At 44.7% G+C, this 16,831-nt stretch overlaps 1 protein-coding gene across 7 annotated transcripts in view; it reads left to right on the top strand.

Annotated features, from left to right (window-relative positions):
- The window catches only part of WDR4 (WD repeat domain 4), a 28,243-nt gene that overhangs the window by 571 nt on the left and 10,841 nt on the right, over positions 1–16,831 (top strand). For 3 of the 7 annotated variants that reach the window (XM_048492703.1, XM_048492701.1, XM_048492702.1), the window contains exons 2-6: positions 6,832–6,894; positions 8,728–8,788; positions 9,684–9,840; positions 13,126–13,238; positions 15,620–15,680. In XM_048492703.1, the coding sequence (XP_048348660.1) occupies positions 6,852–6,894; positions 8,728–8,788; positions 9,684–9,840; positions 13,126–13,238; positions 15,620–15,680 (435 nt within the window). In that variant the 5' untranslated portion in view covers positions 6,832–6,851. Of the gene's footprint in view, positions 1–52; positions 263–400; positions 612–6,831; positions 6,895–8,644; positions 8,789–9,683; positions 9,841–13,125; positions 13,239–15,619; positions 15,681–16,831 lie in introns of those variants that run through there. The other 4 variants (XM_048492697.1, XM_048492700.1, XM_048492699.1 and 1 more) reach the window with 4 other exon arrangements.

Genomic DNA, 16,831 nt, shown 5'->3' with positions numbered 1-16,831 from the left:
CAAAGCAAAGTATAGAGAGCTTGCGACAGGTTTCAGTTTGATGCCGGAAGTAGTGAACGACACACTACGAAGAGCTTCCTTCTTAGCGTTCAGCCGGTGGCTTCCGCGTTGGTCCTTCGCCCACGTGGCTCCGCTGTTTGAGCATGGAGGCAGCTGAGTCTTCTGTAGTGGCCAGTCCCAATCCGGGGCTAGAGCTTTGTGGGGCCTGGATGGTGGTCAGAGGGGGAACCAAAGTCCTAGCTGCCCGTTACAAGGAGCCCAGGTGAGGGAGATGCGGGTTCTGCTTTAGACGGTGCAAGTGAGGACGAGACCGCGGAAAGAACGAGCTCCATTCGTTTGCTAGATCTGAGTCTCTATCCGCGCCTGCTCTAGCAACGTGGGGAGGGGTGGAGTATTACGGTTGGTCTCTTTAATCCACATGTGTCAAATTCAACCCCCCCCCCCCTTGTCTGGCCCGCAGGCCTGGAGCCGTGGGAGAGGGGCGGTGTCGGACCTGGGGAATAGCAGTCGGGGAAAGGCTGCAGCCAAGGGAGCCTCTTGTACCCTCCCAAACCAACAGCAGGAGCCTGAAGCTTGCAGCCTGCAGTGAGGGATGAAGGAGGAGGCAACTGGTAAGCACTAAGCTGGCAGGCCAGGCGTGGGGGGGGGGGGGGCGGTGGATGGGCAGGCAGGCTTCCCCTCTCCGGAGCTGCTCTGGCTCCATTTTGGGCCCGGCTGCCTCCCCCCCCCCCGTCCCAGCTGCTGCCCTCCCCCCCCCTCCCAGCTGCTGCCCCCCCCCCCCCCCCCGTCCCAGCTGCTGCCCTTTGGGCCTTCTCTGGCAGCAAACCTGCTCTGGGGACTGCAGAGAGAATCACATGGGACACTCAGTGTATTTATTAGAGGGGTTCCTTGGCATTTGAAGAGCAGCTCCAACTGAGCCTCTGGGGCTGCAACTTGAGCATCAGCTGCCTCCAGTTTCCCTTTTGTTCTGAAGTTTTTTGTTTTTAACCCTGCATTTGCAAAAGGCCAGCCTGGCTGAGAGATTCCCGCCCAGGGAACCGTGTTTGCACGCAAACTTTGCAATCCTTTGTAAGTAATGCTCACCCCTCCCCAAAGTTGCAGACCCAAAAGGAGAAGGAAAATAATCTCCTCTCCTTGCAAGAGAGCTGACCCATTGAAAACACACACACCCAGCCCTGTAATCCATGCAAAAAAGGGGGCCGTGAGCTAGGCGAGCCCTCCTCTTTCTCTCTGTTAGAAACGTGGGTCCAAAGACCCACAAAATAATCTGGACAAAATTGGTGAAGCAGGTAACAAAGCTTTTATTGGTTTACGGTCTTGCAAGATCTGGTGTCCACCCAGTAGTAGGCACACCCTTCCTTTGTTCTACAACAGTTTATAATACTTTTTCAGGACCACCCAATCCCTCCCTCACTTCTCCATTGGCTAGGACAGGGGTAGGGAACCTTTAACACTCAAAGAGCCATTTGGACCCGTTTTCCACGGGAAAAGAAAACACTTGGAGCCGCAAATAATTTTTGACATTTAAAATAAAGATAACACTATATATATAGGGGTTTTTTTTAACCTTTTACTCCGCTCATTCTGAGAAGCGGATGGATGCGTCCGCCCTGCTACCTGCAGGGTGGGCAAGGATGGGGCCGGTGGCTCGGCCTCGCTGGCCACTGGGAAAGCGCCCACCCCGCTCCAACGAGGCGAGCGAGAGGGGAAGCCCGCGGCGCAACGCGGCCGCCCGCGGGCAGTTGGTGTGCCCGCCCTGCTGCCTGCAGGGCAGGCAAGGATGGGGCCGGCAGCTCAACTCATGGAGCCGCAGTGCAAGGGCAGAAGAGCCGCATGCGGCTCTCGAGCCGCAGGTTCCCTACCCCTGGGCTAGGAGATGAGGGCCATAGCCTATTACAATTCATCTAGGCATACTATGTCATATACCAGGTGGTATCTTCTCCAATTAATACATCTCTATATGGTCATTTCCTGTAATTAATATTTGGTTCTTAGTTGTCAACCCTTCGTTAGTGTCTTCATGATATATATCCATGCACCTGCCACGTCTTTGGTTCCCTTATCTTACTGTGAAGACACCATCATATCTTACCCCTCCATCCAAAGGCCTTCTATCTTGGCACAGGATCTTAGCCTCCTATAAGCGGGTACCTCTTGGCCCAAGAACCTAGGTCTTCCTGACCCACTCCCCTGCTTTGAAGACACTATCCCAACCTTTCTAGGGGCCTTTTTTTATCAGCAGGTGTCTGTTTGGCACAAGAACTCATGTTCTATTACTGTTTATGACTATTGAAACCAGGCTTCAGAAGCATCTTAGAAAAAGACTTTAGCTAGAGGCCTTAAGAAGCTTCTGAATGGAGTTTCTGCTTAATAGCACCTACTGATTAGGATCTAGAGAAGCAAGCTGTTTTAGCTATTTTACACTTTAAACTGAGAGAATAACATTTATAGCAGGATTCATTACACATGAAGCATTAGGATACATATATTGAACATGAGTGATTAACATATTCTTTAAGTTTCATTATTTAGCTACAATATCAAAGCATTCAAATATACAAACATGATTATAAACTACCTACATCACCTTATACATCACCTATTATTCCCCTCTAACCCTTGACCTTTCTTCTTCTGCTAGCTCATTATTTTTTAAAGCAGGTGTGCTTGGTGGGATATGATAAGAAATACACAAGAATATTGGTCGCCACTAAGCATCCATACTCCCATCTCTCTTTGAATTCCATCCAACTTAACAGGCTTTATTCAAGTGTAGATACTATACATGGACTTTATATTCAGAGTTCACCTACTAAATCTTGTGATTCTGTGAAGGGTATATTCTTTGTGACTTCTAAATCCAATATTTGTGCACTAAATATGTTTATGTGTGTAGATAACTCAATATAATCTTACACCTTATGAAAACACCTAAAGCTACCTTCTTTTATAACTTATAAGGCAATCATTGTCATTGTCCCGTGTATACTTTATAAAAGTAACACCTCTTTGGCATATGTAAAAGCAACATTTTCATCTATCACATCTCCACCCAAACTTGCAAACTCCCCGCCTCCAAGTCCTGTGGCATCTCCTTGTGGGCAGAAGTTGGTGTGTGTTTTTTTGCCTGGTGTTTTGCATGAGTTTTTTGCAAGAGCCGCCCCATCTCTGGGTCTTGCTTTGGGTAAGGCGGCCAAGTGTAAGGGGCGGATGGGAGGTCCAGATTCAGCTTTGCACCAGGGGAGTCCTGCTCTGACTTCTATGCATACCTGCAGGATAGGCTGCTGTATGGGATGAACAGAAGCTGCTGCTCTCCGTAGGGCAGAGGGGGTTTGCATGCCTAGTGCTGCTGGCAGCACCAGTCAGGCTGCTGCTGCCGTCCCCTCTCTGCCCAACAGAGCAGACGGCTGCCTTCTCTGTGGAGCAGAAAGGATTTGAATGCCCGGTGCAACTGGCTCACGCAGCACAAGAGCCAGCAGCACTGAAGGCTGCCGCCGCTGCCCCCTCTCTGCCCAATGAAGCAAGCAGCTGCCTTCTCCATGGGGAAGAGAGGGTTTACAAGCCTGGTATTGCCGGCTCATGCGGCGCAAAAGCAGCAGCGGCAGGTGCACTGCTGGTGCTGTCCCCTCTCTGCCCAATGGAGCAGCGCTGCCTGCTCCATTGGGCAGAGAGGGTCTGCATGCCCGGTGTTCCCGGCTTGCATGGTGCAATAGCAGCAGCAGCAGGCAGGCAAGTCCCCCTCTCTGCCCAATAGAGCAGGAAGTGGCCTTTTCCATGGGGCAGAGAGGGTTTGCAAGCATGGTGTCGCCAGCTTGCGCGGCGCGAGAGCGGCAGCACCAGGCAGGCTGCCGCCCCCTCTGCTGAACAGAACAGGCGGCTGCCTTCCCCATGTGGCAGAGGGGTTTTGCATACCTGGTGCTGCCACCCCTCTGCCCAACGGAGCAGGTGGAACAGCTGCCCTCTCTTTGGAGCAGAGGGTTTGCATGCCTGGCACCGCCGCCCCCTCTGCCCAATGGAGCAGGCAGCTGCCTTCTCCGTTGGGCAAAGGGGGTTTGCATGGCTGGTGTTCCCGGCTCATGCGGCACAAGAGCAGCAGCAGGCAGGCAAGTCCCCTCTCTGCCCAATGGAGCAGGAAGCGGCCTTTTCCATGGGGCAGAGAGGGTTTGCAAGCATGGTGTCTCCAGCTTGTGCGATGCGAGAGCGGCAGCACCAGGAAGGCCGCCGCCGCCATCCCCTCTGCCCAACAGAGCAGGCGGCTGCCTTCTCCATGGGCAGAGGGGGTTGGCATGCCTGGCAATAAATGGTTATCCTTTTCGGCCCCCAACCTAAAGTGTGCTTTGAGTTTTGGCCCCCTGTGCAATTGAATTTGACACCCCTGCTTTAATCGATCACGTGAAGCTGTCTGCCTTATACCGAGTGATGCCTACTTTCTGAAAACCTTTTTGGATCAACCTAACAAATATTAATCTTTCATATTCTCTCGATTTATACCCTTGGAAGGGGTGGTGGTTTGTGTGTTCTGAAAATCTGACAGCCTTGGATTTCAGGGTATGAAGGTCCTGCCTTGCTCTGAGTGAAATAATCTTTCTAGAAAAGGTACTGCGGACAGGATTATACACCCCACACTTCAGAGGTGTTAAATACATGAGTTCCCAAAACCGCATTTGTATTTTCCTTTAATTTGATGATGCTGTGGTAGCACTTGGACTTTCATTACATGAAAAGTATTTGCATTGCCTCTGATTTATGGTAACCTGAAAGCTTTGTGCTGCTATTAAAAACAGGACTGTATAATAAAGCAGAAATATATCTTTTTAAAAAGAAAAACTTCATGTAGTTGACTCATAAGGTTCAATTATCCTTTAAGTTATTTTTGTGCTCTTCCAAAGTCCAGGCTGCCAGGAGCTACTGTATGATCCTGATCCAAACTAAAAATCATAACAAAACAAATTGTTGGGCTGACATTTATCGTAAATTTTCATTAATAAAAGGATTGGCTTGTTGGTCCTTCTGACCATTTATGGCAGCATAACTCATCAGAGAATAAAGATAGGTGTCTCAAAATTGGCTCCTCGTTTCATGATGATCATGAGATTTCAGGGCAAAAATTGAAAGGCGCGGGAATATCCTGGCCAAAGTGAGATAACCCTTCCAGGTGCTATTTGCAATGGAAGGTAACAGTCTCTGTGGCGCACATAACATATCAAAAAGTAATGCTACATGTGTGAAAACTAGCCACCAACCCCAAAATAATAATGATGGAAGTTGCAATGTCAAAAATGAAGGGAATTGGAACACCCTGGGTTACTTTTAAACAACCTGTTCTGCGCCTGCGATCCCAAATCTACTATGGACAGTTGCTGCCTGATACGCTCTCAGTGAGATCTATTTTATAAGATTGTTATGAGAATAAAATGGAGGACAGAACAATGCTACTTTGGGACTCCGTTGGATAGAAAGACTGGATATCACATTTGATATAAAAGTAATTTTTAATGATATCAAAAAGAGTATGTTTGCTGTCCTATCATAGTAGCCTTCACGAGGGGCTATTAGATCTTTCACAAGACAATAATTCTGAAAAAAATCCACTGCCTGAACTGGGAGTTCTAACTTCTGTTCATGTAAAGGATAGAGAAGGAAGAAGAATCCTTTTACTTCTTTGTTAGATCATAGAGAAATATTTTCTTCCCACCCCTTTTGTTGATAATGTTAACAAAGGTTTGCTGCTATACTGCTACTAAATTGCCAAGCGAGATAAGGATGAGAAAGAGTTGAGACCAAGACTTGAAAATAAATGGGGTGGGCATGGAAGTGTTATATAGAAGGAGAGAGAAATGAGTGAGAAAAGTATGGAAAGCAGGGAGAGAAATTAAGGAAAAGAGAGGTAAAGGATGTTTTATCTTGGTGTAATATACTAACTAATACTTTGCAAGAACAGGCTGGGTGCAAGGAAAAAACGAGAAAAAGGCTAGACTATTGGAAGCCACGAACTAGTTAGCAGGTTGCAAGTTGGCAACTACTGTAGTAGTCAGCAGCCTTACTGGTTTGTTTTGATTCAATGGTGGCTTGGTAGATGGGTTGAGGATGAACTGTTAAGAAGGTATGTAACTAGGGAGGGGCTAGCCAGGGTATTTATCTGAGGTGCAACATGACTAGGGGCTCCCTGGCTGCCCCAAGGAGGAGGGCTTGCCCTGGGTGCCATTTTCTGTAGATAGCCCCTGCTATTAAGCAAGTTTGCTTCAGTCTTGGGAAAAGGAGAATCTAGCCTTTTATGGTACTCAGAGTTCCCTTTGCCCCTAGTGGCTGCATCCAGAAATACATTGAAAGGAAAATGGTTGGGAAAGCATTTGGCTGGATGTACTGTATCAAGAAACTGGCTTGAGGGACCCTCCAGCTGACTGGGGCCCTCCAAATTTTGTCCTCCCAATGCCCTCCCTTTTGGCAACCCTGACCCCATCTGCCCAAAGACTTCAGATGAGCTGCACCTTACTGTTTTCACTCTTGGGAAGATTAACAAAGACCCCATTTGAACCAAATACAACATACAGGCCTGGTGTTCAGTAAAAACATGGCCATGTTAAAATGTACTATTTCCATTGGTCTGGTAACCTTCTAATACAAAAGACTGAAAAGCTTACACATATTTTACCTTCTATGCATGTATGTGTATATTGTCCTACTGTTTTCCATGTTAATATGTTTATGATGATATACAAGACAGCAGGTTACTATTAGTTTTGTAACTTAGCGGGTATTTGAATACTATAGTGCTACTGAATGTGCACCCCATAGAGAAATATTAACATTGTATATATCTTTAATTTCTAGCCAAGATTATCTTTTCATATATGATTGTACCACTGCAAGAAAGAAACCTCAGCAAGACAAAGGGTAAAAATGTTTAAACTCTTTATACTAAATAACATGTGTATCACAATTTTGTTCATCCAAATACTCTGAATATATGCCTTTAAAATAGAAGTTGCTGGTTGCAAGTGGGAAGAATCTTTGTCTTCTATTCTTTGTGTTTTTAAAGACCTAAACAAAACAGAAAATACAGTTATATCAAAGGACTAAGAAAAAATTAAGCATAAAATTACACTCCATAATCTGGAAAAACATAAACAGAAAATCATAATAGCTATTATAAACAACTGTGCTATAATGAATATGGAAAAATAATTATCGTAATAATCTAACAAAAATGGTAAGGTATCCTATATAATGTCCAATAAACCTGATAATGATATTAAGCAGTAGTATAGGGTGGATTAAAACTAAATAAAATCAATTAAGAAAACTGATGGCATTAATTACTGTTATATTGGTATAAGTCCATTTGGATCTGGCACTTTTTCTTTTTTCAGTTTCTTCTCCTCCACTGGTGTGCTGTATAGAATACAGAATGGAATCTAGAAGAAGAATGAGAAAATATACAAATATACAAGACACATGTTGTAGCACACCCTGTTGGAAGGGACTTTTGGCTACCCTCTTGTGGGGTAGGAGTCTCCAGTTCCCCATTATTCCCCGTGGCCTCAGAAGTGAGGAATGACTACTTCTCCCATGTGTTCTCTGGGCCATTCCCTAGCTCTATTGGAATTTCCAGCCAATAGCTTAGCTTCCAACCCTCCCTACTTTCTGTTGCTCCTGCCCCTGAGGGCCAGTTCCCCCATTCTGGGCAGCAGAATTCCCCCCATACCCCCCGAGGGCCAATTCCCCATTCAAGCTTGCCCTTCCTTGGTCCCATGGGCTGCCCTGCCTGTCTCTCCAGGCTAGGTTCCACCTCCTCCTATACCTTCCCTTGGGCCTGTCCTTTGTGTCTCACAGACACTGAGGGCCGCAGCTGTCTCCCTGGTTTGAACACTGCAGCCTCCAGCCTTGTTCACTGAAAGTTCCTAATTGGTAGTGTCCTTATAGAATGGTAAACTGCAGTACTGCAGTAAAAGCTCTGCTCATTACCAGAGTTCAATCCTGACGGAAGTTGGTTTTAGGTAGCCAGCTCAAAGTTGACTCAGCCTTCCATCCTTCTGAGGTCAATAAAATGAGTACTCAGTTTGCTGGGGGTAAAGTGTAGACAACTGGGGAAGGCAATGACAAACCTCCCCATAAATATAGTCTGCCTAGTAAATGTTGTGATGTGATGTCACCCAATGGGTAAACTATGACCTGGTGCTTGCACAGGGGAATACCTTTACCTTTTTTTTTAGATCTTTTGTTCTCTCTCTTAATAGGCAAGGAAGGTCTGCATAATAGTTATACTCCAAATGCATTAATAAATGTCAATTGGCGACATGTTACTTAATACTAAATCATTATGTACTGGTAATTTGATAATGGGTACTTAGTCAAAACTCTTCCAAATTTCTGAAACTGACTAAATGTGTGTGTTCAGTAGGATCCCAAGGATATACTTACATGGATCTACATGATCTTGTCTCTTTTAGTAATGTGTTACATAGATTAAAAATATATGCCAGGACTGAAAAACCTCCATAGCTTCATGAATAATGGTTTTTTTTGCTAGCCCAAGGCAGCTGGTTCTCACCCCCCACCCCGCCCAGCCCTTTAGTATATGATACCTTGAAATAATTGTCCCTTAAAATCCCTCCCAAATCTTTCTCTGCTTATTTTTTTGAAGGGATGGAAAGTCAGTGGTTAAATCTAGTGATACTATCCTTGCCTGTGCATTTTCTTCATCTGGAACCTACTTTGCTCTAACAGATGACAACAAACGCCTGATTCTTTTTCGTACTGAACCTTCCTGGGAATGCTTGAGCATAAGGTATGGAGAGAAACGCAACTTGGAAGAAATTTTTTACCTTCCCATCTCCTCAGTATACCATGAGTTGTGCAGGGCTTAGCTTATTATCTTGTTCATGATTTTGATTGTGCACAGTGGAAGTGTGCAGACAAAATAAGATCTATTTTTTCCATTCCCTTTTTTTCCTGCCTTATATTGAACTGGTGGCAGAAGTTGGGGCCTTGGAAACAGCGACATTAAATCTATATGAGTTCCTACCTTCCTGCAAAAAAATAATACACAAGGAGTTTTGTCAGTTTTTTACCATCACAGTCCAGTTGGTTAGGCTGGGAAGAAACAAATGGTCACACCTTGAATAACAGGAGGCATCTAAACCCAATTCTCCCTGATTCCGATTTAGCACATAATATCACGCAGGCCATCTTTTTCCAGATTCACAATTCTCTTAGTTTGTAAAAGGATCAAATAAGTAGTTATGTTTTTGAAAGTTTAGAAAACAAAAACAACTTTTCCCCACCAGAAAACAGCTTGTTCCTTGAGCTGTATTACAACCTGCTTTTGAAAATTTGGTTTGCTATATACTACAGAAAAGCTTCTGAAGAAGCTCTCTGTGATCGCAGTACCAAATATTCATTGTATCATTCAGATTCAAAGGATTTTTCTTTCTTCTGTATGAAGAAAAAATTATTTTGATCTGTTGTAATATATGTGATGGTTTGATTTCAGGATGGATGTGTTTTTCTTTGTTCCAGTCACTGTACTCTTTCACAGCTAACATGTGCTGGGGCGAAAATTATTCCAAGCCACAATTTTAGTGACCTTGTTTGATCCTGAAGTGTAAATGTAACCCGACTATAAAGTCCACCTTTTCAAAGAGGAATTTTTGAACTCTAATTGAGTCGGTTCTTCTGTTCAGGCTTGTCACTAGAAGATGCACTTCCATGATTTTAACAGCAGCGGAAGATAAGATTCTGGTTGCTGATAAATCTGGCGATGTCTATTCTTATTCAGTATCTGAACCAGAAAACACAGGAACAATTGAACTTGGGCACCTGTCTCTTCTACTTGATGTGGTATGTGTACACAATTTCTGTTTCAGTACCTTATTTATTTAAAGAAAATGTTTAGTCTTTTCATGAATGGCATCGGATGAGAAATACCGCACTCAAGAAAACACAGAATCTTCTGCTAAACCTTTTACAATGTGCTGTGATTTTTGCTACTAGATAGATAATCTGAGCTTTAGACTGCCTTCCAGACAGGGTACTTCTTTTCCCCCAGCCTCTATTTTGATAAGATTTGAACAACTTCCAATGGGTGAGTCATGCATGCATCCCTCTCTTAATTGCTCCTAGTTATCCTCAGGTGTGAAATCATTCAAGGTTATAGCTGCATTAGGATGATTGTGACAGGCAGAAATAGTGTGGCTCTGTTTCTGGAGTTTGCTGCCATCTGCTGTTGGTTCTCTGTGCACTAATGTAATCCCATTTTCTGCAATGATGGAGAGGGATTGCAATGAGGGAGTTGTGTCCAACTTGTCCCTGGTTGGCATCCCGAAGAGGCATCTGCTCAGGGCCTTTAGTGGAAATCAGATGACTCAGCAGCAAAGAAAATTTGATGCTTTTCTTTCACATGGAATATCTTGCTCATCTTTATTCTTGGTGGTCATCAACTTTCCTGATAAAAACTAGTCTTGTATGTGATGCTGTTGGAGGCATCTCATTTGAAAGCATCTCCAGTTATCCATATAAGGCAGTGATGGCGAACCTTTTTGAGACTGAGTGCCCAAACTGCAACCCAAAACTCACTTATTTGTCGCAAAGTGCCAACACGGCAATTTAACCTGAATACTGAGGTTTTAGTTTAGAAAAAACGGTTGGCTCCAAGGTGCGTGTAACTTGGGAGTAAGTTTAGTGGTAGTCGGTTCCTTTGCTTTGAAGCAACCGTGTAACGCTTTGAATGGGTGAATCATGACCCTTGGAGGGTTTACTCAAAAGGAAGCCCCATTGCCAGCAATTGAGCTTACTCCCAGGTAATGGATTGCACTTTAATTCTTCCCATGAAAATCAGTGGGGTTTAACAGCGCTAAACAGGATTACCTGCACTGCTTCCCCAGAACTAGGTCTGAAGTTTAATGCTAATAATCTCCCTGAAATAATTACGCTATTATCACACTTGGGACCTGGCGGGGGAAGGGAGGGGGGAAAGGGAAGTAAAACTTTCACTTTCTGAAACCCAATAGCCCCACTAGAGAATAAGAAGAAGAGCTTGGATTTATATCCCCCCTTTCTCTCTTATAGGAGACTCAGAGGGGCTTACAATCTTATTGTCCTTCCCCCCTCACAACAGACACCCTGTGAGGTGGGTGGGGCTGAGAGCGCTCCGAAAAGCTGTGACTAGCCCAAGGTCGCCCAGATGGCGTGTGTGGGAGTGCCCAGGCTAATCTAAATTCCCCAGATAAGCCTCCAACACTCAAGCGGCAGAGCTGGGAATCAAACCCGGTTCCTCCAGGTCAAAGTGCACCTGCTCTGATCTACCACAAAATAGTAGTAAAAAGGCAGTCAAGGAAGGCAATCCTAAGCAAGATTGCTGTGCGAGGGGTGGGATAACTTCAGGAAAGCTAAATTTGTGGAGCAGCCATCTGATCTGCGGTTTTTCCTTCACATGTCACCACAGCACTTGACTTCCCACAAAAATGCAACAGGAACAGAAAAATAAAAGCATGGAGAATATTTTGAAATGGACCTCTCTGTCCCACATTTGCCTCTGTCAGAATGGCCCTACTTCTGACAAGGGATGGGGAAGGGATGCTCAGGGCAGTAAGGGATGCTCTTCTCCCTTTCCTGCCAGTTGGTTGGGGCCTGGTTTAGCTCAATTCTTTATCGGTTTGAAGTGCCTATTGTCTTTTGTACTTGAGCTTTGATCCTGTGGAAACGGGATTGACGTCGCGAGCCTAGGGACCTTGCAAGATCTCTCCTCCCTGCCCTGGGCTCCCAGGCACTAAAAGCCCCATCACTCTCTCTCCCAGGGCAGGGGGGTCCTTAACAAACAGTTCACTCCAATTGGGGCGAGCGCCTGAATCCCACCACTGTGCCTGCCCTGCTCTTGGCAGACGCACTCCTCCCAATGGAAGCCCCTTACCCGGACTGCTGCTTTTTAATCCTACCCCCAAAGTTTTAGTTTGGTCCCAAAAGTTATATGCCAAGAAAAGCGTGCCAGCCTCCAGTCTCCCAAGCTTTGTGGGGGAAGGGGGTACTTGTGGGGCGGTAGATGGTACTTACAGCAAATCAGGTTGACTCAAGAGGACCTCCCTGAAGCTCAGCCCCAGCCGGCAGAGCGCCTTGCACACAGCCAGCCTGTGCAGCATGACTCCCATCGCGTTTGCTGGCAGCCGACTCTGGCCGGGCGAGGTGGGGAGGGGGAGATGACAGCATGTGTGCCCACAGAGACGGCTTTGAGTGCCGCCTTGGGTACCCATGCCATAGGTTTGCCATCACGGATATAAGGTAAGCTTAAGAAGTGTCACCAATAAGAACTAACTTGCAGCCCAATCCTAAGTACAATGCTCATTTCCTTAGAAGTAAGGTGGGATGAACTACAAAATAAGCAAATTTCAGATCAGGCTGTAACAAAGACTGGTTCAAGTTTCTCTACCACGCAAGGCCCATGTTTTCAGAGGGAGTGGTGTATGGATACACCTTCCCATGTCATTCCTGGAGAATCTGTGACCACCTCGAGAGTAGCACCTCTTCAGTCCACCTTGGATCTGACTATAGGCAACATTGGTGGGCAGGGTTACCTCCTGTGTCTGCCTTACAACCCCCCATCCTGACCCAGGAGGTGGTGATGTGGTCTTTGAGGAAGCAACAGGTGCTATCCAAGCCCTTATCTGTCCTTCAGTGATATAGCACCCAAAATGTCTGCTTGGGTTGTCAATTGGCCCTGACTGTAATTCTGTGTGTGACTTTTCTGCTGCCTCCTTTGAAAGTTCAAAAAGTTGTCAAAGTTATTAAGCTTGGCTGCTTGTCTGAATTTCTTATTATGGTTTTTTTTAATAAATTCAGAGTTTTAATTTTGATTGTCAAGAGATGAACAAGTAGCTATTGACAAGCTTCTGTAAATTTGGAACAAGTAGTACCTTTTTTTTTGCCATCAATACAATATGCATTAATAGCATAAGTGTGTGGTGAGGGGGACCAGCTGTTTACTTTTGTGGGCTTACTTTCAAGACTTTGTGTATAATAATTTGAAAGTTGAGAATAGTCCTGTTAGAGGCAAATGTGCAGTCACTGTGAATACCAGTATACCTGCTCAAAATCTTCTGGACTGTTCTCTGATGACCTGTTTTGAATCACTAGGCTTTGAGTCCTGATGACCAGTATATCTTAACAGCTGACCGAGATGAGAAGATACGAGTTAGTTTGACAAGAGCACCACATAACATTGTATCCTTCTGCCTGGGACACAGAGAGTAAGTGTCGTTATAGAAAATCTCCCAACTTCGGCAAAAAGGGAGGGTCGTGTTGTGGAGAAGAGGTACGAAAGCATATTAAAATTAAATGCTAGCTAACGCTTTCCAGTGATAACAGTAATTAGCTGTGTAATAAGCTTTCAGAGGAGGGTATAGAGCAGGGGAAGGTAACTCCTTACATGCATGCCAACATCAGCACACTAGGGTCAGTTCTCTGCCTTAGCAGCCAAGGTATAAGAAGCACTGTAGGGGGCAGCAGTATGGGAGAAGGCAACTGACATGGCTTTGCCCACCCCATTTTTATCCTTACAATGACCCTTGTGAGGTAGATTAGGATAACAGAAATTAGCTGACCCAAGATTGGCCTTTGAGAGTCATATCAAAGGGAAAACTTGAGCCTTAACCACTATGCAACACTGCCATTCAAACAGCAAAAGCCCCTACTTTATCGATATATGCCCCAAAGGCTTTGGAGGACAGCTAGGAGCTGAGCATTTCTCCCACAGCAGATGGGTTTTTCCTTACTTTCTGCTGATCAAAATCCTTATTGATGGTACTCTTATCAACTTTGATTGGTTGACAATTTGAGGTTTGATAACAATTGTAATTGTTTTCCATCAAAGTGTCGTTAATGTCAAGCCTGCTGGCACTTCTTTGTGGGCGAGCTTTTGATCTTGCTTATCTGGTTTGTAAATGAAATTATTAATAGTATATAAGCCATTTTGATGTTCCCCAAAAATGCTTCTGTTCATATTTGTTCTTGTGCTCAGGCATTCAGTTTATTCACAAATCCACACTGAAGTGATTCTTAGGCTGTAATCCTAAGAACATTTGCTTACGATAAGCCCATTGAAGAAAGTGGTATTTACTTCTGAATAGGACAGTTTAGGATTGCTTCCTTAGTCTTATTTGGTTCAGTGTTCAGATCTGATCATGAAGTCCAATGGAAGTCTGCCCAAACAATTTATTATTGATATTGCCTCCATCTTTCTCATGTTTGTAGATTAGTTGCAGTGTGCAAATACAATTGCATGAACTTTGCCCTAAAGTTTTTAATAGGTTAGCACCAGTATCAGTATACACCAGTACCTGCATCAGTATGTTAAGATCACCTGGATTAAAAAAGCAAATTAAACTGCCTCTGGTGCTTTGGTCTCACCATTGGGTTTGTGGTATCCTTTTGTGTTACCTGGTGTGCCTAAACAGCTGTTCATATGACAGTCACTTGATATGTTTGCATCAAATTTATTATTTCGTTTGTTTATTAAATGTTTATGTTACCTCTAGACAACCTTCCTGGAGTATCCTACAAAAAGGAACATAATCAAAACAAAGCATTAAAGGTTATTAATTAAATCCAGCCTTACAAATCCAGCCCCAGCATTAAAACATAGATTTCATACACTGTGTGGTTGGCACAGCCCAAGAATGACTGCCACAGGGGAGGCGCCAACCACAAAATGGCTGCCATATCTTACCTTCATCCACACAGTGAATATTCTTGTGCTGTGGTTGCAGTTGTTACCAAGGCAACATTTTTTTAAAAAATCTACATAACTAATTGGAAGTCTTGCTGGGCAAGTGGACCCCTGTCCACTTTCTTAACCTTAAGGGGAATACCATGAACAAGGTGCCCTTACTTCAAAATCCCCATCTCCAGTTACCATCTGCTTGACCAGTAAAGATGGGGGCAGTGAGAATAGGAATTGTGCAGTAGATCATAACTGGAAGATGGACAATTTGGGAGGAGGTAGTCCATCACAGTATTTGTTTGCAGCTCTTCCATTTGTATGCAGCTCAAGCCAGAGTGCTTCTCGATAGACTCCCTGTGGCTTAGATTCATGATTTTGTTCTCTTAGCTTTGTAGCCCCTCAGCTAGTGTTGGGCTGAAGAGCTGTGCGGGAGAATGTGTCATACATCTGCCATCCATAATAATGCTCTGTGTAAGCCAGGGAAGCACTATGGAGAGTATACATGTAGTTCTGTTGGCTTTTTGGTGGCCTTATGGTGACAACGAATACAACTTGGTGAGACATGCAGTGGATTTTCACCTCCACTGCAAGGGACCAGATGAATGCTAAATTACCTGGGTGAACTTTTAAAAAATACTGATCTATGCCAAGCAAGTGCTATAGAAACCAAGACCATCCATTCCTGCTATATTTAATTCTAACACCCTTCCATGGACATTTTTAGTAAGTCAGAGGCTAGCAGAACACTTATTAGCACGGTAACTGTGTTTCTGGACAGTGTTTCCTGACATGAGAGATGAGATACTAACCTAATCCAGTGTAGAAACTTCTGTGTTGCTATGGTGATGTTTAATTCCACATGTTTGTTTACCTTTTAAACAAATGCTGGATTTTTTTTCTCTCCTCTAGGTTTGTCAGTCGAATATTTGTAATACCAGACTATCCAAATCTTCTCTTATCAGCATCCGGGGTATGTATGAGTCTTTTAAAATCTGGAGTTTTAGTCAGCTGCTTTAAAATCATTTGTTCTGCAGCAAGTAAAATGTTGCAACTGCTCAAGAAATGTTGGTCCCCCTCTTGGGCCACCTCAGATTTAAGGAAGGGGTGGCCCTTTCCCTGTGCAAGGTGAGGTATGGGATGGCTTCGTGGTAGGGTGCCACTTGGACTGGGAGGTGAAGATGTGCTTTGGCAGTCTTTCCTCTGTCTCTTTCATTTGGAGTTGAGAGGCCCAAGGCAGCTGGCCCAGATGTTGCATGGCTAAGGTGACCCCTGCTTGAAGCTTTGGGATCGCAGAAGCTGAGACACAGATGGGGACATGACAAGTTTGACGTTGTTCAAGCAGATACTGTGGTCTTTTTCTTGCATTTCTGCTTGTGTAAGAGTTCTAGTGCAAGTGGAAATTTTGCATTTCAACCCTCCATCCTTTAAACAGTTCTGAAAACCGAACTAGTATTGTTATCCCCACAGTCTTTCAGTCTTTTACATTTTTAGCCTGTCCTTTCTGCAAGGACCTCAAGGCAGTGTACTTGAGTCTCCTTCCAATTATAAGAATCACAATGCCATTCTAAGCAGAGTTGCTCCTTTGCTAGCTTTCTACGTTTATGATTGGTTATTTGTTTGAAAGTATTTTAGAGTGAACTAGGATGCTCATGTAAACTTGTGTGGATTTCTTACCAGGAAGAATGCACGAGCACATTACCCTCCTTGCTGAGATGGAACTTATATACTCCTTCTCAGGAAATGTGAATTGGGGGCTTCCCTCTTGTGCCCTCTCAACGTTCCATGCTGAACCTCCAAGCTCAACTCCCCAGTTAGAAGCCCTTTATGAAGCACTGTTTGCAAGTCCTGCAGGAATCCCATGAGCTTCTTGCAGGGTCAGTCATCTAATGAGTGCTGCTTTACAGCTGAGAGTTGTGGCCCCCACACCAGGAGTCAGACAGTAGCAATCAGCTGACTCACCTCATTCAAGCAGAAGCCCTTTCCGGCAGACAGCTGACTCACTTTGCTCAGGGAGAAACCGTACCCAGCAGTACCATGTGCTTCTAGGGCACTCACCAACAGCTAGAAGATTTTGGCACAGACACACCCCAAACAGCTCAGAAACCACATCACCTCAAGCAA

The sequence above is a fragment of the Sphaerodactylus townsendi genome, linkage group LG04 (assembly GCF_021028975.2).
Source record: "Sphaerodactylus townsendi isolate TG3544 linkage group LG04, MPM_Stown_v2.3, whole genome shotgun sequence".
NCBI classification, from domain to species: domain Eukaryota; kingdom Metazoa; phylum Chordata; class Lepidosauria; order Squamata; family Sphaerodactylidae; genus Sphaerodactylus; species Sphaerodactylus townsendi.
This window is presented reverse-complemented; position numbering and strand designations above follow the sequence as displayed.